Source organism: Poecilia reticulata, linkage group LG11 (assembly GCF_000633615.1).
Source record: "Poecilia reticulata strain Guanapo linkage group LG11, Guppy_female_1.0+MT, whole genome shotgun sequence".
Classification (NCBI taxonomy): Eukaryota; Metazoa; Chordata; class Actinopteri; order Cyprinodontiformes; family Poeciliidae; genus Poecilia; species Poecilia reticulata.
The window spans coordinates 466,693-487,889 of NC_024341.1; the positions used below are offsets into that span (position 1 = coordinate 466,693).

General features: G+C 39.9%; 1 protein-coding gene across 5 annotated transcripts in view; it reads left to right on the forward strand.

Moving 5' to 3' along the window:
* The window catches only part of thsd7aa (thrombospondin, type I, domain containing 7Aa), a 131,569-nt gene that overhangs the window by 33,886 nt on the left and 76,486 nt on the right, over nt 1-21,197 (forward strand). For all 5 annotated transcript variants that reach the window (XM_008421216.2, XM_008421219.2, XM_008421217.2 and 2 more), the window contains exons 2-5: nt 256-1,444; nt 3,625-3,876; nt 4,365-4,546; nt 11,118-11,273. In XM_008421216.2, coding sequence (XP_008419438.1) covers nt 256-1,444; nt 3,625-3,876; nt 4,365-4,546; nt 11,118-11,273 — 1,779 coding nt within the window. The remainder of the gene's footprint in view (nt 1-255; nt 1,445-3,624; nt 3,877-4,364; nt 4,547-11,117; nt 11,274-21,197) is intronic.

The following is a 21,197-nucleotide window of genomic DNA, read 5'->3' on the forward strand; positions in this document are numbered from 1 at the left end:
CAGTAATCCAAAACTGATTGCAACTCTGGTGAACTAATGTGAACTAAAGACTCCCCCTAAGAGTAAGTGAGGAGAACAGAACAACAGAACCGCTTGTGTAGCATCTGATCTCTTTGGATGGCAGATGAGGAATTAAATTGAGTTTTCTATTCTATATCTCATAAAAAACATAGAACTAATCTACCCTTTGCTTTGCAAAAGCTGTGATTGCTCTCTCTAACGTATCGCTGACTGTTCTTGCCTTCATTTGTGCAGGTCCTTGGGGTCGGTGTATGGGAAGCGAGTGTGGACCTGGAGGCAGCCAGAGCAGAGCAGTATGGTGCGCCCATTCTGAAGGCTGGACCACTCTCCACACAAACTGTGACCAGACAGAGAGGCCAGACAATCAGCAGAGCTGCTTCAGAGTGTGTGACTGGCACAAAGATCTGTACGAATGGCAGCTGGGTGCTTGGAACCAGTGTGTCCCAGTGATGATGCGCAGTGCTGGGGTGCAGCGGCCAACAGTGTGCACAAAGGGAGAGGAGGGCATCCAAACACGGGAAGTGGGCTGTGTTCAGAAATCTGATGGCGAGCCTGCGGAGGACGTAATTTGTGAATACTTTGAACCTAAACCAAGGCAGGAACAGGCCTGTCTCATTCCGTGTCCTCGGGACTGTGTGGTGTCTGAGTTCAGCCCGTGGACTTCATGTTCTAAAACATGTGGGATTGGCTTACGGAATCGGATACGCTTTGTTCTGGCACCACCACTGTTTGGTGGGTCCGCCTGTCCAAATTTGACTGAATTTCAGACGTGTCAGCCCGGCCTGTGTGAGGGAGAGGAAAACCTTTACAGTCTCAGAGTTGGACCTTGGGGCTCCTGTTCTGTACCTTTACCAAGGATAGCCAGACAAGCTGAAAAACCACCCAAGGAAAGCAGCAAGAGATCCAGAGAAATTGACAAATCTGCTAAAGAGGGCAGCAAACAGTCAAGAGATGGTGAAACACCATCCAGAGGAGGTGACAAACAGGCCAGAGAAGAGGGCAAACAGTCCATGAGAGAAAGAAAAAAGATGAGAGATGATGAAAAACAGTACCAAGAAAAGGACATAAAGTCCACAGAAGGTGAGGAAAAAGTGTCCAAAAATGGTAACAAACCATCTTTGAGCAACAGAAAATTGGTCAGAGAAAACAGAAAACAGGGCAAGGCATTCAGACAGGCAGACCGACCCAAACGACAGAAAAAGGTAAAAAACAAGGCAAAAAAAGAAAAAATGAGAGAAAAAGGCAAAGGAAGATTAAGAGAAAAGGGGAAAACAAAAGACCCAGAGACCAGAGAGCTAATCAAAAAGAAGAGGAACAAGAATCGCCAGAACCGCCCAGGAGGAAAATTCTGGGATCTGCAAGTTGGCTACCAAACCAGAGAAGTGACCTGTGTACACAAGAGGGGGACCATTGAAGCTCTGAGGTACAAAGGATTGGAATGTCATTCTTTCTGTAAGCATGTGCATCTGTATAGGTCCTGTGTCATTCCTCTTGCTAGAGAATAACCCAGGGCACAGAATACCATGTCCAGAATGTATTACCTGTTCCTGAATTCCAGTTCTGGGCTGAGGTCTCTCTTTGTGGACTTTGTCGTGTTGGTGGATTGTGAGTCTTCTCTGGGTTCCCCAGCTTCCTCCTACAGTCCACAATCATTTGTGATAGGTCACTGGGTAGGTGCACGCATGGTGCGTCTCTGATTTGTCCTGCATTGAGCTGACATCCTGGGTAGGCTAAAGACCTTAACTTGTATAATCACTGTTAGGAAAAGCTTCAGCTTCCTGTTACTCTGAAAGCTTGAGATGGGCGTAAAACATGGATGGATGGAAATCAAAAGAGAAGTATTACATGTTCTGACACCTTCTTCTTAGGGTGTTACAAATAATTTCTCATACAACAAATTCATTAGCATTTTTGGGGATGTTTAAAGGCTGGACTTCTTTAAATATTATGATCCAAGATTCATTTTCAGTAAGCAGTATGTAACTTTTATAAAATAAATTTTTTTTACACAACTGCCATGTTGCGAGAGTATAATATAAAACACAATCTATGAAAGAAAATCAAGCTCCTCCACCTCCTCCCAGTGCTACTATAGCCATCTGCTGAAATGAGTCACTTCCAGTCAAAAACCATCAATCAAAGCCAGGAGGAAGTTATACAAATTTAGAAAAATGTAATTTATACCTGATAGTAAACAGGTATAATTTATATATATAATTCTAGCTCTTGCTGTTAAATGTTACTCCAGTGAGAGTCGGTATTCAGCACTGAATTACAGCTAAGGCACCAACTCTACAGAAATAGTTGTATTAACTACCAGATGTCAAGCCATTTACATTCTGCAAAGTCTGACACTTATTTTAGAATGAATGATTTTTCTGTGTATGATTGTTTTCTTTCTCATGGTGGAATGCAGACTCAGCATTCTTACAGTTAGTCTAAACATTCAAAGATGGTATGACAGAGGGTGCAAAATCTGGTATGTGCGGGTTTAGGGTGCCTCCAAAGTTTTGATTATTTAATATTATTTTATGACATTCATTCACACTACAGACAGTATAAGAGCATCTTAATGAAAGTTGGGCCAAGATCCACTTTAACACCCCACTAAACTCATTCATCATTTGAATTTTATGTGGTGTCAGAGAATGCTCACTGACACCACATGAATGGCCTTATTCTGTCTCTGGGCTCGCTTCACTCTAAAAGAGGCCAGTGAGCACAATCAACTCCATCCTAAGAAAGCCATGGCCCTACCACAGATTTTCTTGTTATGCCTGAAAGAATAGAAACCACAGACCTTTTCTCATTCTCAGCCTTTACGGTATAGACAGATGGCTGAGAGCTTTAGAGGCTTACACCTATTGACTGTATTATGTTGGATATAGCACAGGATCAAGGTTATCTAGCATGGGGGTCACAATACCATCGGACTATTTATTTCATATTTTGACTGAAGCTAGAAACATGAAAATGTTTCCTCTATATTTTGAAGCTGTTGTACCATAAATGCGGATCCTTTTATATTTTGTGAAAGACGGTCATAAAATACATAAAAGGGTTTGAAAAAAGAAACTCAACCGATTTTGCAAACAATTTACCTGAGCAGAACCAAAGAGAGAACAGAGAAAAGATGCAGACAAGAATCTTGTCATGATTTGCGGTGAAGAAGACGTGATGGACCCAAGTTGTAGAGTGAGAAATTATGAATTTAATGAAGGACAATCACAATAATCCAGGCAGCACAGTCAAGCAGAATGTTAATGGCTCAACACTGGTAGCAACTAGTTCAAACAACTGACGGCAGACTTGATGCACAAGAGTTGACAAGGAACACAGGTGGGTTTAAATACACAGGGAGACAATCAGGAGAAACGAGGAACAGCTGTACTCAATCAAGGGGTAGCCAGGACAACACAGAGACTCAACAGAACACAGAAACCTAAATAAACACAGAAAATCCAAATCACTACAAATTTAACTGGTTGTTGTTTAAAAAAAAAAAATTTAATTCAATTGACCTGAACAACTCCTTAACATTATGTGTTGTGTTCTTATAACCAGCAGCACCTAATTAAAATTTACCATTGTCTCATTCTCCAGCCTTTGTTCTCAGGAGATGCTGCCAGTGACCTTTCAGGCCTGCGTGATTCCCAGAGACTGTGATGTGACTGAGTGGTCTGGATGGTCAGCTTGCTCCAAGCAGTGCTACTACAACCCCAATGGGGCAAAAGGGGAGCGCAGTCGCAACAGGAAAGTGAGCCAATTCCCAATAGGTGGAGGAGTGGAGTGCCCAGAACTTGAAGAAAAAGAGCCGTGCAGCCCCCAGGACGGGGTGGTTCCTCCATGCACTGTGTGAGTGAACAACTTTTCATTTTACAACCTGTGCCTTCTGACCAGAAGTAATAATAACGTTATGGAGCATCAGCCAGAGTGCTGACTTGAACCTGAAAATCTGTGGAGGGTTCTACAGGTTAAGGTGATGGATCCCAGGCCTTCCAACTCAAAGACGTGGAGATCATCATAGATTAATTATTAAAATATGAGTTAAAAGATTCCTTTGCTCTAATGACTAAGATAAAGAGGAACTTGCGTCAAAATCTGCCAGGGATATAAACAAATTTGATCTTAAGTGATGTTGCTAATAAAAGACATAATGCCTGTTTTTAATATGCCACACACTATGTGTCCATCTTAGCAGCATGTTCTAACGTAGAATATATAGTTTGTGGCATCAAATAAATGTGGTTTTTTCTTCTTACCGTTTTGTGTTTGGTCACATGAAGTAGCTTAGGTTAATGGGATCTCAATCTGACACTTCATCTGCCTTGATGTGTCACCAGCTACACCTGGAAAACCACAGAGTGGACAGAGTGTAGGGTGGACATGCTGCTGAGCCAGCAGGATCGTCGGCGTGGAAACCTGACAGGGTTGTGTGGAGGTGGAATCCAGACACGCGAGGTCTACTGTGTGCAGGCCAGTGCTGTTGCTCCATCTAATCTCAGTTCACTGAGGAGTAGAGAAGGTAACTCCCCTAATTCTTTGGAGCCTATAGTCCTTAACATGTTATATTCAGTTAATTGTGCTGTGTGGTATTCTAAACACTTTAGATACTGTGCCTTCTAAACATGAGAAAACCATCTCATTCAAAGTTTTCCAGAAGTCATGAAGGGGACACTGCAGTGCTAACATACACAGCAAACTCTTAGATCTAAATGTAAAACACTTTGGGTGTTAGAAACCTATCACACAGTCTGCAGCATGAAACATGAAGTTAGCAGCATTTTTTTTTCTTCGGCTAGACAAGCCAGTTGGTGGAGTTAATGGGTGTAGTTAAAGAACAATCCTGGAAAGAACTTGTTACACTGTGGTGGGGTGTAAGTACAGCCATGCAATGAAATGGTTAAATCAAAGCATGGTCATCTTTTAGAAATGGCTTAGTTAAGACCCAGCGTTTATTTTATTATTTAATATTGATACTCTCAAACCAATCTGAATGAGTGTTCACTGAACTGTAAAGAAATAAAACGTCAAGATATCTGAACTGTATCCTGGTGTGGTGTAGACTTGTTGCCAGTGTTTTACAGAACAAATAGAACAAGACTAGACAACTTTATAGTTGAGCAAAAGTATGAGGCTATAGAGGTCCTGCTTCACAAATATTTTGAAATAAATTAGCTAAAAACTAAAACTAGTTTTAAATTACATGTACAAGCTGTGTTCCAGACGAGCTTAGCAACGATGGCTCATCTCTTCAGACACATGTAGGACAGGGAATTAATATAGTGTCCCCATTACCATTCATTTGCATTTTGAGTTGCGTGCAGTGCAGTGAGGAAAGCACTGAAATATATATTTTCCAGTAAATCAATGGTTGTGCTGAACACACAGAGCTGGAAGTGGCCTGGAAGCTTGCCCATTTTTATCCAGCATTGACACAGTAAGTCTCCGTCCATCTGGCTGGTGAAACTGGCATCTGTTGCTGAGATTATTCAGATCTTATGCTCACAACCAGTGGCTCGTTTTCAGCCTTCCAAGCCAAGAATCCACAGTGCTGATTCTGTTAACAGAGGCGGGCAACTTCTTGGATTTTATTCTTTACTCCTGCCTGAGTCGATATACCATAAAAAAACATTATTTTTTTGTGGTTGTCATGGAGATTGTTTTTAGGTAGAAACAATAAGATATTAATGAAGGAATTTAGAGATGTAAAAAATTCAATAGATTCTGCTTTAGGCAATAGCCAAAAAGGAACAGAGTCAAAGGAAGATATAGAAAAAGGAGGAGTGGAGAATGTAGGTGGGATGAAGTGGTTCTGCCAGCTCTACTGCTCAATTTCATCTTCGTCCCTTCACTATGTCATTTTCCCTGACACCATGTATGAAATCTTGTCAGGTAGTATTTGGTCATACCTAGCAATCAACATAGCATCATCTTCATCCTAAATGTTTCCTATCTCGTGCTTAAGACACTTTTCAAACATTACAGGTTCTCCTTCATCCACCAGCTTCAATAGTCTGAAAGTGATTAAATAATGTCTTTTAGAATGAAATTGCCCAATTGATGGTGCGTCTTAACTGCAAATTTGGTGATTTCCTACAACTGTTTGAAGCAGAACTTTGTAGTTCTTCCCTTTGTTCTTTCCACAGCCAAGGTTTCACAAGTAATAGGATTCTGCAACCTAACTTTATTGCGAATATTTCCACAAAAGCGACAATTTGCTTATCAAAAAGGTGTTTTGACACCTAAAGGAAAACTGACAACTGATTCATTCATTCATTATTTGAATGTTGCAAAGGCTCATCCTTTTTTTGTTTGCCAAATAAGAGAACAGAATGCCTGACTGATCATTACCGAAACTAGGACCTAGAAAATCTATTTTAAATCATTTTCCTTCTCAAATGTTTAGGTGTCATAAGTACAAAATTCTCATTACTGATTCCTTGGATATTCAGCACTTTCACAGGGACTTTTATGTTATTTTAAAAGATCATTGTTGTGGCTCTTTCATACATACATTTATCAAAAAATTAAACTGTTCTTTCATTTGTAAGCTGTTTCACAGTTCTAGAAAATGTTAGCACACATAATCATTTTTAACTCCAGGAGTACCTGCAGGATATTTTCAGAGTGCACGCACAAAACCCCTGATACACATGAATGCATCCCCAAAATGCATCATGTGCACAAAACCAGCACAAACTCAACCCAAACCAATATGAATGCAATGCAAATGGCAGCGGGACACACAACGCCCATAAGGCAACACACACACACTTATGGCTGTACAACTTTTTTCTTCTTTTTTTTTGACAAATTACACTAACTAATAAAGACATGAAGCAAAACCTGGCTGTGTGATCCACCGGAGTAGGAGGATGGAGATTCCCAGGATCAGGTGGTGTGTCTGAGACATCAGACAACAGAGGAGGAGGCAAAGCAATATTGTTTGCTTGATTTCTATTCTTTTTGGCAAACATTTCCACTAGATTTAACTGTTTAGCCTTCCCACAGTCTTACTGTGACGCTTAGGAAGAGTGTGGCAGATGTCACAGTCTTTTGAACAAGGAAGTGATGGGGGTTTCCCATCAGCTGATTAGTTCCCAAAATCATGAAAAAAAGAAGAAAACGTATAAAATTAGGCGCAGGGTCAGTGGAACCCCACCGGCACCGCGCACAGGGTAAAAAGTTCAAGCGGAGTCCATTCAACCCCTCTTCAGATTGTGTGAGGGCTAAAACTCCATTTATTCAGTTTTAGATAGCTTCAGCTCAGTCACCAAGCCACTAAATAAACCAAAGTAACCTGACCAATAGCATTTAGGTTAAGGACTACATCTGTCCACCCCAACAGACACAAACAGATGTGGGCTTCATACAGGATGTTTTGACACAAAATGTTGAGTATTTTTAATTTCTTGAGATGACGTTTTGTGAATTAATGCTATATAGTCTGAAATAAATTTAACTTGTGATTAGGAACACATTTCTGTATTTAAAATTTTTATTGGGCCAATCTAATATTCTAAGTTTAAATAGCATATTTTAATTAACTGTAAAGTGGCAAATTACCATAATTACCACAAATAAATGCTTGAAAACATCACTCTGTGGTAAATAATTTACATGATGCATTTAATTTAGTGAAGTGAGTTATGGAAACAAATGAACGTTTTAATGATCTAATTCATTCCATATGAATGTGTATGGACACACTCTTATCAATGCGCATCCTAGTTAAATGACATGCTGGAAAGCAGCTGTGCCACTGTGATGCCATGAGTCCTCAGCTGGAACAGAGCTGGGCACCAGGATATTTTTGGCAGGTGGCTCATGGAGGCGGCCTCTCTGCTCCCTAATTTGTGTCTGGAAGCACAGCACATCGGAATGCACACCATCTGGCATGAAGATACCAGAGCAAGGGAAGTCTGGGAAGAAGCTTGTCAGACTTCACAGTTGTACAGAAGAACAAAGAGGCTATTGCTGCTTTAACATTATTAACGAAGAAAATTTTGGGAGGAATGTTTGACTTTCCACAATCCTTCACAATTTGACAAAAAAAAAAATTCATTTTACTGGTCTAATTCAACATTTGTGTCTATAATAAAAATGTTCACATTTAGCTTTGAGTCATGGTTCCAAATAAGGAATAAGCACACTAGTTCCAGTTCTAGTGAGCTGGAGCTAGTCTGGCCTGCCAGCACTCCAGACCTGTCCCTCATTGAAAGTGTGTGGAGTGCAAAATACAACAGAGACCCTGAACTGTTGAACAAGTGAAGTTCTACATCAAGCAAGAATGGGGGAAAAAAATCAACAGTTAGTTTCCTCGGTTCCTAAAGACTTATTGAGAGTTGTTTTAAGGATAGGTGATGTAACACAGTGATAAATATGTCCTTGTCCCAACTTTTTTGGAATATGTTGCAGTCATCAAAACAGAAAACAGTGACTATTTGGATACAACAATACAATTTTTCTCATTAACATTAAACTTATGCCCTTGAAATTGATTCAATTCAATACAGGTTGAAAAGGATTTGCAACTCATCACAATTTTTTTCTTTATGTTCTACACAAAGTCTCAACTTCATTGGAGTTGGGGTTGTAAATTCCAAATTATTTATTGGTTTAAAAGACAAATCTTTATGGCCATAGATCTGGCACTATGCAAATAGATATTAATGTAAAATATTTTCTTGCATGAGACTGTTAGAAAATAAAGTCCTTTATTTTCCCTGAATAAATTCTGATTAATTTAATTAGAACTGAGTTTATTTTTTATAGCACAGGGAAATTGGGGTCAGATCACTTTACACTAGAAGGTTAGGAGCTTACATCCATCCATCCATTTTCTTACACCCTCGTCCCTAGTGGGGTTGGGAGGGGTGCTGGTGCCTATCTCCAGCGAACATTTCGGGCGAGAGGCGGGGKCACCCTGGACAGTTCGCCAGTCTGTCACAGTAGAAGCTTACAGTAACTCAGAAACCAAACATTTCTTGGATGTGCAGTTACTGTATGGCAGTAAACATGGTAGGATGAAAAGAAATGGGACAACATTTGTTTAGATTAGTGTTTCTCAACCTTTTTTGGGCCAGCGCCCCCCTAGCCTTTATCCAGGTCCCTCACCGCCCCCCATCAAAGAATTTGTAGTCTACTCTGCACTGAATATTATTTTATTATTAATATTACTCTCGCTGTTGTTGATGCTTTGATTTTTATGGTTGTTTCCGGATTAATCATTAAAAATAATTTCCCAAAGAATAAAAAAGCCATGGGAATAGAAATTATTTTCACAGGTGACTAATAAAAATCCACTGAATGGACATTCAAGTTAAAATCAGTAGGTCTAACAGCAGCCAGACAGAGTGGAAAAAATATTCTTATTCTTTGCCATTTTCTAGTTGTTAAATATTACACAAAATGACCAGATAAAAGATGTACAACATGCCAGTTTAAACTTTGAACTATTTCCAAACGACTGAGCTCTGCAACATTAAAACATGGATAGAACTGTAACTATATTAATCATAACTCTTCTTCTCTTCAGTGTTTCTGTGGGTTTCTGGTGGTGCAGCTCTGTGCTGCCTTCAGGAGAATGGGACATCAGAGTATCATCCATAAAATTTCACCCACATGGCATTTATTGTGTAAACCAGAGCTTTCAGTGGAAAAACTAAAGTTCCAGGGCCTTTAAATGCCATATAAATATGGGACAGGAACATGAATGATATATTTATATAGACCTGTCTATTGATTTATAGATTAATAGTTTGTTGCTCCGTTCTATGTCACGGTTCTCCTGTTTCAGAGTTTTGCGCAACGTGCGCATTGTCTTTTTTTTTTTACCCCATAAACGCGGAGCGGCCGGGAAGCGCGTATCGATGGAGAAAAGCAGACTGACGTAAACCTTTTAGCTCCGGTATTCTGATGATTGAAATTCAAAAGTGCTGTGGTGCTACCAGATCACTTACAGAACCGGTGTTAACTCTATAAAATGAACGCTCTCTATCGAGGGATTTCTTTATTTAAATGGGTTCATTTTTCAGAGGGATACAAAGTGAGGGTATTGTTACATGTTTATCAGAGCGATGTTCCGTTGTCCTTTCATGGAAGCGGGCAGCATCCAGACGTTAAAACGCTAATATAAGTTGCTGCTTTGACAAGATCACAGCACTGCCAAAACATGTGTACAAAAATACTCAATAAAACATAATATATTTGAAAATCAGACACCAGACAAAGTGAATCACAGCAACGTCATAAGCCAGTGTAAAGCTGAACTGATGCGGTGAAGCAGGAGCGGAGCTGCGCCAAGAAGCTACAAACACTGAATAGAAGAAGAGCTGCCATCGATACAGTTGCAGCCAAGCATGCTAAAACAATACAGTTTTAGCAAGTTGCTCAAAGTCTAAACTGGTATTGTTGTGCATATAAGGTGTAAAGTTTACCTTCGACCAAATGCCCCCCAAAGAAATCCCAGTGCCGCCCTTTTGTAAAATTTTCCGCCAGCGCCCCCTGCCGTCCTCTGAACGCCCCCCGGGGGGCGGTACCGCCCACGTTGAGAACTGCTAGTTTAGATGGTAATAAAAGAGCAACCAATCATTTTACTTGATTTAACTTATCACCTCATTAGCTGGAGATGGGCACCAGCAACCCTCCCGACCCCACTAAGGCACAAGGGTGTAAAGAAAATGGATGGATGAACTTATCACCTTCTATAGCATTACATGTGGTTTAAAGGTCGCATGATATGTACACATGCTTAAGTGTGACTATTAAAAGACACATCTTTGGGGATGGCAATTTGCATGTGAATGAAGCTGAATATTGTTATTGCTCTGCTTGAATAATTCATCAGTCTGGTGACCGTGCAGAGAGTCACCGACACCTGACTGTATCTGAAATACACAAATAAAAAAGACAATCTAACTCGGCTGTGAAGGTGCAGTTGATCGACTAATTTATATTTGTCAGAATGCCTCAATGATTAGTCATATTTATGTTTTTTGCTGTTCTATTTCTTTTCTGATGTGTTTTTGTTTTTTTGTAATTGAGTTTGCACAGCTATTGCTAGTTGATTCATCGTTTGTGTTTCTCCATAGGTTTGCGGCCAGTGGACAGTGAACTGTGTTTGGGAGTTCCTCCGAATACCACACAGCTCTGCCATATCAGCTGCCCTGTGGAATGTGAGGTGTCTTTGTGGAGCGCTTGGGGACCTTGCACTTATGAGAACTGTCAAGACCAGACCAACAATAAAGGTAAGAAATTGCTGGGTAACTTTGATTGGAGGTGTGCAGTGTACACATCTTCTTAGAATGAAACCTCACTGTGGAAGCCACAATGCATTATGTTCAGCTGGAGGCTTAACATTCATTCTCCTTTAGGATTTTTTTTTGTAGACAGCAGAATTTATGGTTCAATTTATCACAGCAAGTATTCCAGGTTCTGAAATCAAGACAACCCCAGATTATCACACTACTACCACCATGTTTTACAGTTGGAATCATGTCCTTATTCTGAATTGTTGTGTTACTTTTACACCAAATATATTGGGACACCAGCCTGGTAAAAACCAGCCCCTTCTCCTACACCATTTGCTTCTTTCAGAGGGACTGAACTCTTGGCTGTTGAGAAACGATTGCTTCCTGGAGGCATAGTCTCTATTAAGGTTTTAAATTTTACCAAATGGCTGACATTTGGTCTTGACATGTATAAACCTGTTTCACACTAAGAAGCTAACCAGTAATTGCCTGTGCTGTAAACAACCATCCTCCACTGCAAAGACAGAAGTGGCATGCCGAACGAGATGGCTATTAATATTAATGCAATATTTGGAAGAGTGGCAAACATGGACTGAACACCCTTCTTCACTTCTTCTGCTGCCATTGCTAAAAGTTCAGAAATACTACAATTGTAAAACAGAGCAGAAAGTCAACATCATTCTTCACTACTTCACCTTCTGTTTGCTGATTGGCCCGGTTCAAATTCTAATCAAGTGGAATAAGGCAGGATAAGGAATGGCCAAGCTACAGGGACACACACCTCCCAAAGACGGAATCGGTTCCCTACTGCTTACATTTAAACAGTAGTCTTAATTATGCTTCCATGGCACAAATATGACTGGCTACTTGATTTGGACTCCCTACAGTATTACTGTCTATGAGGAAGAGCAGTTTAATACTCCTCACACCTGTTACAAGCCCAGCTTGGGAGAGTGACAAGTGCCCTCTAACAGTCCAGTGGTGGTAGGCTCCTTTTATTTGTCACACCACATCTGTGTCTATCAAAAATTATTTATTTTCATCTAACCTTTATGAAAACCGCTGGTGCTTCACAAGAGGTGAGTGGGTTGAGTCTAATGAGTCTTGAGATTTTTTCTGAATTTTGCAGATAAAACAAGACATTTGGCTGAGGGTACCAGTAATGGCAGAAAATGACAGTTCGGCAGAGAAAAACAGGATAAATGGATTTACTTCACAGTGGGAGAGACTGAATGATTTATGAGATACATGCTTTAACACATATAGGACACATAAGAGAGGCATCTGAAGGTTAATGGGTTAATAAAAATCAACCATCATACTAAGACTGTTTATCTGACAAATATCAGTCAATAAAGGAGATTTTAACCATGTATGAACTCTGCAACTTACCCAGTTATGTGACGTAGATAAGCTCAGCTAAAACACCCACAGATACCCATTCCAGGACTGTAGATTGTTAGGCCTATTCTTTGTATAAAATTTGACTTTCCATTCTAAAAATCTTCCAATAATGACAGACTGCATGTTTCTGGAAGCACTGCCACTCCAGCCATAATTACCCCCTGAAGCTACAGCATCTACCATGACTAATGCATGTTGACTCTGCTGTAATGAAGTGCTTTAAATGAAAGAGATGGTAGGAAATTCTCTTCCATGCATCTTAATGATGGATCAATAGCACAGTCAAGCGCTGTTCCTTATGCGAAGACAACGCATATGTGTAAGTGCGCGCACTTACACATATACACACGCACGTACACGCACACATGCAAACACACACGCACATTGATGGGTATTTTTCTCAAACCTTCATTAAAAGAACCACAGACAACGTATATGAATTTTCTGACCAAGCTTTTGCAAAAGGAGAAGACTGCAAACTGCTCCTCCAAGCCGTTCACTGAGCATTCTAAAGACCTTTGGTTACAGCTTGTCTTTTATTATCAAGCAAAAAGAGGGAGGATAGGCAGCAGAGACAAAATATTACTACAAACAGGCAGTTTCTAAGATAGGGAGTATTCCGGTTGATAGGAAGGCACCTGTGGAAACGTAATTTAAGGTCTGGGAAATACACAGTTAACTGTTTCACATGAAGACAAACAGGCAGATGTGGCCTCCAGGTCAGTTTATACACAGAAGAAAGAGAACACTTTAAACTGAAAATCACAATAATCTATAGACTGAATGTTGATTAACTATTGTTGATTAACTATTGATTAACAGACTGAATATGAACTAAAGTAATGATAATACCAAAAAATCTCTAACATTCTCCTCTTTTTATCATTTTCAAAAGCTAAGCGGAGAAAAGAATAGATCTAATAAATGCAAGAATCCTTTTTTAAAAAAATACACAATAAATATATGAATATAATGAAATAAATAAATTAAAAAAAAGAAACAGCAAAAAATCAAATGCAGTTTTCTCATTACAAACATCACTTGTTTTCACATTTTCGATGTAGGAATCATTCAGCAAATTAATTTATCTGTTTATTGATTACAGAACTTTATCATCAGAAAACAAGTCGTCTTCATTTGTGTCATAGGTTATTTTCACCAGCTGATAGCTGACCACAGCAGTGTTAATTGTCTTTAGCATCATGCTTCGAAGGCACGGAATAATGCAACTTGTGAACAGGCAAAAAAGAATCAAAACACCCAGAATAGGTCTTCCAAGCTTCAACAGTAAATTCCACCATGGTCCGGAAGTAAGCCAAGAAAAAAAGAAAAGGATGAGATCCTTGCGTTCCACTTTCCACATAATGTTTAAGTTCCTCCAGTTCACGTAGAGCGTCAGAAATAGTTCCACCAGTTCCTGTTTCATCAGGAACAAATTTACAGCACGCTGGGCCAATGATTTTACAAACACCTCCCTGAGAGGCTGTGAGGAAGTCCAGTACAACACGGTTTTGCAGAACCACGTTTCTCAGTTCAGTCAGCTCTCTCGCGGTGCCGTTGGCCAGCTGGTGTGTGCTGTTGATGAGTCGCAGTAATCCATATCTGTTGATCTCAATGTGGTCCCGAATCTCACCTACTCCGACCCATGGAAACATGCCTTGCATCAACTTTTCTCCCCTGCCCCAAATCTTGAACTCCCAAGGAACTCCAGTGTCTGTAGTGAGGCCTCCCCAGCATTTGACCTCTGGCATAACTGCACGCTTGGAGCGGGCAGCTAAAACGTGTTGTCCTTTTCTGATGAATGCAATCGGGCTGATTAGGGGGACCAAAGCACACAGTCCTCCCCAATATTGTGGCAAGACCATGTAAGCTCCATTTCCACACAGTACCAGTCCGCCATCACCCGTGAACCATAGTCTCCTGGCACTATGGCGCTACACAGTGTTGTCTCCTGTCGTCCTCTCGTCCGATGTGTGATGTTAAAACTTCTCTCCTGAAGCAAGTCGTCACAGTCTGGATTGTCCTTCCAGACTTTGCAGCCGGGGGTCGCCCTCTGACCCCTGCAGGCAATGCAGTTGATGTAATCCGGTGTCGTTTCGCAGTAGGTGTAAACTTTGTTACACAAATTCCAAGGTAACATCCCAAGAGAAACGTGTCCATTGTTGAAAACACAGATCCTCAGAGACCCAGGTTTAGCTCCTGCTAAAGAAATGATCTCTGGTATTTTCCATGCAGTTTGTGGAAACGGAAGTACGTCAGTCGCAAATGAACAGTTCATAGATCCAAAAAGCCCTTTTGCGGGATCTCCTCGTTCCCCTCATGAGCAGTCCCGTTCATCAGCTGCCACCACAGGTTGGTGCTGTAGTCATGTGGGTGGAAAATGAGGTCATTTCCTCCTCCAAACATCAGACATGCTGCAGTCACAGCGCAGTAGAAGATCCATCTGGCATATGGAGTTCCCATTGCTGCTCGGCACGCAGAGATGTCAAAACCCCCAAACTAAAGAGTGAGGATCTTAAGTGTTTCTTCACCGTTTGAGACGAACCACCCTATTGGTCAGGAACCCCTTTGTAGCCAGAACTTCCCTGTCACTCAGGTTTAGCGGTCCAACACTCTCTGAAGCTTGCAGTGACCGAGATGTATCCAGCTGGATCTTTCAGCAATCTTAACAGCTGTTGGTGTGGTCATCAGCACCTGGAACGGTCCTTCCCACCGTGGACTCGCCCAGTTCTTTCGTTTGATGACTTTAATGTAGACCCAGTCTCCTGGCTCGATGGGAGCGGTCTCCTGCGAAGGAATAGAATCAGAAGGCAGTAAATTTGTACTGGACACTTCCTTCCAAATTCCAAAATTTAGTTCCAAACTGTTCCAAAATTTAGTTCCAAATTTAGTTCTTAAACTGAATTTTAGTTCCAAATTCAGTTTAAGAGTTCTGATCATACACTCTGCTAATGTTTGTTCTACATCTGCTTTCTGTAAATCTGGAGCAAACAGAGGCAATCTATAAGCTCTCCCATGAATTATTTCAAAAGCATGCTTTGCTGGAACTATTTCAACCCATTTAGAGAAAGCATCAATCATCATCTAACAGTATTTGTTAATTCAAAAGTTCATAACAAAAAAAATTATACCTCACCATTTTCCCTTTCCCCCCCTTTTTACACATGGCATTGCCCATGTGTCACAATCACTTGCTTCAAATAAAGTCTTTGGGAGGATTAATAGTTAATTCAAGTGAACTCACAGGTTTATTGCTTTTAAAAGATGTTTTAGCAAACAAGTCTTTTAATTACAGGTTTACCTTTCATTTATTTATTTATTTATTTATTTTTAAATTCAGCAGCTTTCAACATTTCTATTTTATTTCTCTAAAATAAAAATGACCATCTTTAATTTAAACCAAATCTCAAATCCTCTAATTCAAGATTTTTCTTTTTGAATTTATTGACTATCAATCAAATCTAGATTAAAATGTTTTAGACTAAAATCTAGAAAAATGTTTCTTTTACTCACAATCATCAGTTTGTAGTAGCCATTTACATCTCCCAGGTTGCTTAAAGTCTCAGACTTTCACTTAACCTTGCATTTCAGACAAGTTAACAATGTACGTTTTTTATATTTTAAACTAAATGGTCAATAATTTCATCCGTTACTCAATTTTGTAGTAAAATTTCTCTCTTCTCATAATTTTCATTCATCCCAACATAAAATGCACAAATACAAAACCAATTTTAATTAATTTGTAGATTCTTTATAGAATTAAATGTTTCAGGTAATTGCAAAGAAATAATTCATAATATTTCAACACCGCAATATAAATTATTTTCAACACTTAGAGATGTTTAATTTAGTTCCAAACTAGTATTTATTTTAAAGGAAATAAAACATTTGCAAATCATTATTAGCTTTGAATCTGTAATAATTTTAGTTGGTGTAATTTAGTCGTATCACGCTATCAGTTTTTCTATTTTTTCTCTTAACTTTTAGTCATTACAGTTTTTTCGTTCACAGTTTCCCAATCTATGGCTCGTGGGCCCTAAGAGGATCACTGGCCCTTCTGTTAATGACTGAGTTAACGGGTAAAATATGAACGATTTTACCTAACATTGTACCTAAAAACCTTCAAAATGTTCTTTTCTAGATAGATAATTCCTATATGCAAACAGGATTAGTGAACACATTCTCACAGCGGTGTGTGTATAACTTCTCGCATTTCTCCTGTCTCGCTTCTTGCTTCCCCCTCCTGCTGCTGGTGTCACTGCAGCTGGTCCTCCCTCCGTCTTTCCTCCAGCTCCCTGTCAGTCCAACTGCCTCTCGTGTTGGATTTTTTTATAAGTTGTCCAGACTGTCCCTTAGTCCACCAATGAAACAAGCGGCAACAGTTCAGTTTGCTTTCTTTTTCTTTAAAACACATTATTTTCCTTCTCTACTCTGATGCCAAAGAGTAAACCAGCGGGGGTTGTAAAAGTTCGGTTGCAGCCAAACACAGGGATATAGTTCCAGTCCAAACGTCCAGTAGGACTCCATACTGTAGTCTGCTGCATGGCAGTTCCCAGATGTCCAGGAATTAGGATCAGCGGACACTTTAGTTCCTTTAGTGCCCAGTTGGTAGAAATCGTCCTGTCCTTTTTCGTTTATCAACTATTATTGGCTGGTGATGAAAGAGGGACATCATCTGATCGGCAGGACAGGTCTGAGTTGAGGTCAGAGGTCAGACGCACCGCAGCGAGGCTCAGACAGAGGAAAAGGAAAGAAGCAAATAAGAGTCAATTAGGGTTTGTTTGTCTTTCTGTGTTTTTTTTCTTTTTACACAAACATTTTCCATATAACTTTTCTTTCTTTTCATTGTATAGTTTTTTAGCCACTTATTACCCGTCATAAATCATTTCCTTATTCAAACACATATAAACATGAAACATGTTAAAAGCGGTACAAAAGCGGTTCTTCACTTTGGATACTAATTCCGAGGACAGAAAGTTTTACTCTCAACAAATAAAGCACCATTCACACATACACACACCAACAAAGCAGCAGTAGCAAAACAGCAATGTCAGCACAGTAATGACTAAACAGAAAATTCAAACTTCCTATCCGCATGAGGATTTACCCTTATGGGGTCTCCTCAATCAGAGAGGGGCTCTAGCAACACCTCTTCTTTCCTGAGAACTTTACAGATTTTTAGTCAAAATGCTGTTTAACAAGGATTCTTAAACCTCTAGATATAGCCATTTTAAAATTCACCTACGTTTCTGTAGTTTTCAGGTTGTCCAGTTGGATCTAGTCACTCCGCCGTTGGCAGACAAAGTCAGACCTATGTCGCTGGCCCAGCGAAGAATTTTGCTTCCTGGGTCTTTCTTTCCAGGTCAAATTGACTCTTGCCATGCATGAATTCAGCACATCTTCCTCTGCCCGACAGCGGTCGGTATCTGAGATCCCCGGTTTCGGCACCAAAAAATGATGGGTATTTTTCTCAAACCTTCATTAAAAGAACCACAGACAACGTATATGAATTTTCTGACCAAGCTTTTGCAAAAGGAGAAGGCTCAGCAAACTGCTCCTTCGAGCCGTTCACTGAGCGTTCTAAAGACCTTTGGTTACAGCTTGTCTTTTATTATCAAGCAAAAAGAGGGAGGATAGGCAGCAGAGACAAAATATTACTGCAAACAGGCAGTTTCTAAGGTAGGGAGTATTCCAGTTGCTAGGAAGGCACCTGTGGAAATGTAATTTAAGGTCTGGGAAATACACAATTAACTGTTTCACATGAAGACAAACAGGCAGATGGGGCCTCCAGGTCAGTTTATACACAGAAGAAAGAGAACACTTTAAACTGAAAATCATAATAATCTATAGACTGAATGTTGATTAACTATTGTTGATTAACTATTGATTAACAGACTGAATATGAACTAAAGTAATGCTAATACCAAGAAATCTCTAACACACATAGACTTTCATGTCTGTCTAGCCTTGCTCCAAATACCACAGAGACATAAAATAAAAGTGTTTCCTACTGGCTGCATTGGGACTTATTCCTAAACATTTGAAGAAGAAGCAGTTTCTTCAGTGATTGTAAGCCAAGTTGCATCTTTGAGTGTTAAAACTTTAAAAAATGAAAAAGAAACATTGAATGCAGGAGGCCAGCCTTACATAACTATGTAAGGTTGGACATGCACTTTGATCAAAGGAAGTGTTCTACATCTACAAGCTTTATTTAGTTAGGTTTATTTTAAGCTATATTTTGTAAAAGCACGACAAAAGAGGAGGATTAAAACACCCAATTTATTTTAAGACAATGGCACACAACCACATGAAAAGCAGGAGAATATTTACTCGGAAGATTGATTACTGGAAGGAGAAACAGGTAAGTTGATTAGTGATGAAGCTGTTGCAGGTGGGAGCTGCAACAACTGAGGGAAACCAATAATGACAGATGACAGAACCAAAACATCTACCTATAAAGGAAACACAAAGATGAGAGTAAATTAAATAAGAGCACATCAATCTGCTCAAAATACAAACCTAACATACAAAACAAAACACATGAATAACAAGCAACAGATACTAGAGAAAAAACATGAAAGTGAAGACTCTGCAGGTCAGTGGGAATGGAATAGGACATTAAAATTTAACACGGTATAACCAAAAATGCTGGACCACACAACCTTCACTGCTTCAGCTTACGCAATACATACCTGAGAGAGAGATTATTTCACTATTGTTCCGGCAGGGAGATAATTATTAAAATCTCTGGAGTTTTGCATTTAAATAAGAAGCTCCGGAAAACAGCTGTTAATATAATTATTTTGATATAATTTTTTTATGTATTTAATTATGTAATAGCAGTTTATAAGATAAAATGGCCCAGTTCATATCCAATTATAAATTCAAATCTGTCCAGACTGACTGGGTCAATATTAGTTCAGTCCACTTCCATCCAATTGAGGAAGATTCAATAAAATCACTGCCATAGAAACACAATACAGATTTGAACACCATGAGTATTAATGAGTAAAATGTAACGTAGTATAGCTAAGGAAAGTAACAGAACATATGAAAAATGTGCTTTGATGCCATCCGCCGTCCTGATCATTGAGTGAAAGTAAAACAAAATTTCTAGCCCAACCAGAATTGGTATTAGGAGCCATCTTAGAGCTGAGAGGATTTCTGAAAACTTCAAAGTTTGAATAGATGCCAGCTAACAGTAACTACTGATAAAACATTCGTTAAATAACAAGTAACTGAGAACATATTATTTTCCAATGATTGCGCACAATTAAGTATAAATTAGTGAATATGTAGCAGCTGTGAATTAGCTAAATGCAGTCAGAAGCAATGACAATGCCAGCAGTCCCATACGATTGTGCCAGAAAAGATGTAGGCTCCCACATACTTGGACGTTCCTCACTCCGCAGAGGTCCATGCATTGTCAAAGAGAACTCAATGTGAACTCTTAGTGGACATCCGCTGGACACTCCCACACAAAGATACATTTTTACATACTTTTATGCATACTCAGTAAACTTCTTGGCGGGAAATTGTGTTTTCTACCCAACTGTTTGGTCAGTGACACAACTACAAGGTTGAAAATCAGTGCAAGTAATTGCAAGAACACACATCTGCCACCCTGCCACTTTGTGCTACACTAACGGGTGTGGAGTGACTGACCTAGTGGAGAAGAAACAGGGTCAGGCACCCAACTAGTTCTGTAAACTTGCTAGTAACCATTAGGATTGAGGGAAATCAAGAAATTGTTCACAAGAAAAATATGATTGCCACTTGAGTTCTTGTTGACTTTACCAAGACATCTGAACAGGAAACTGCGGGTGAAGTCTGCATGGTTCACAGAACACGTACAGGAGTATGTGGTAACTTTTAATATTAAAAACATTTTCTCTGTTTGAAAACAGAATTGGAGTTCTGAGTTCCCACAAGGAAGCAAATATGTCAAAGGAAAAGCCTAGCAAAGTGGATTCTGTGACACACTAAAGATATTAAAGAACAGACTAGCTCATTTTTTAAATCTATCTGTTGTGATTTCAACAATCCTTTGCCCAGGTATGGTTTTTTTGAGCTTGTGCCGTGTCCCAGGATCCATTCTATTCATCCACCTCTAGTTTGGAATTTCTTACAGCTTGTTCTATAGACAGACTCCAGGCAAAACTTTCTTCTTGTTTGGTGTTCCATCCATCCATCCATTTTCTTGCACCCTTTTTCCCTCAGTGGGGTCGGGAGGGGTGCTGGTGCCCATCTCCAGCCAACGTTTTGGGCGAGAGGCGGGGTCACCCTGGACAGGTCGCCAGTCTGTCAGGGCAACACAGAGACACACAACCATGCACACTCACACCTAGGGACAATTTGGAGAGGCCAATTAACATGACAGTCATGTTTTTGGACTGTGGGAGGAAGCCGGAGTACCCGGAGAAAACCCACGCACGCACAGGGAGAACATGCAAACTCCATGCAGAAAGACCCCAGGCCGGGAATCGAACCCAGAACCTTCTTGCTGCAAGGCAACAG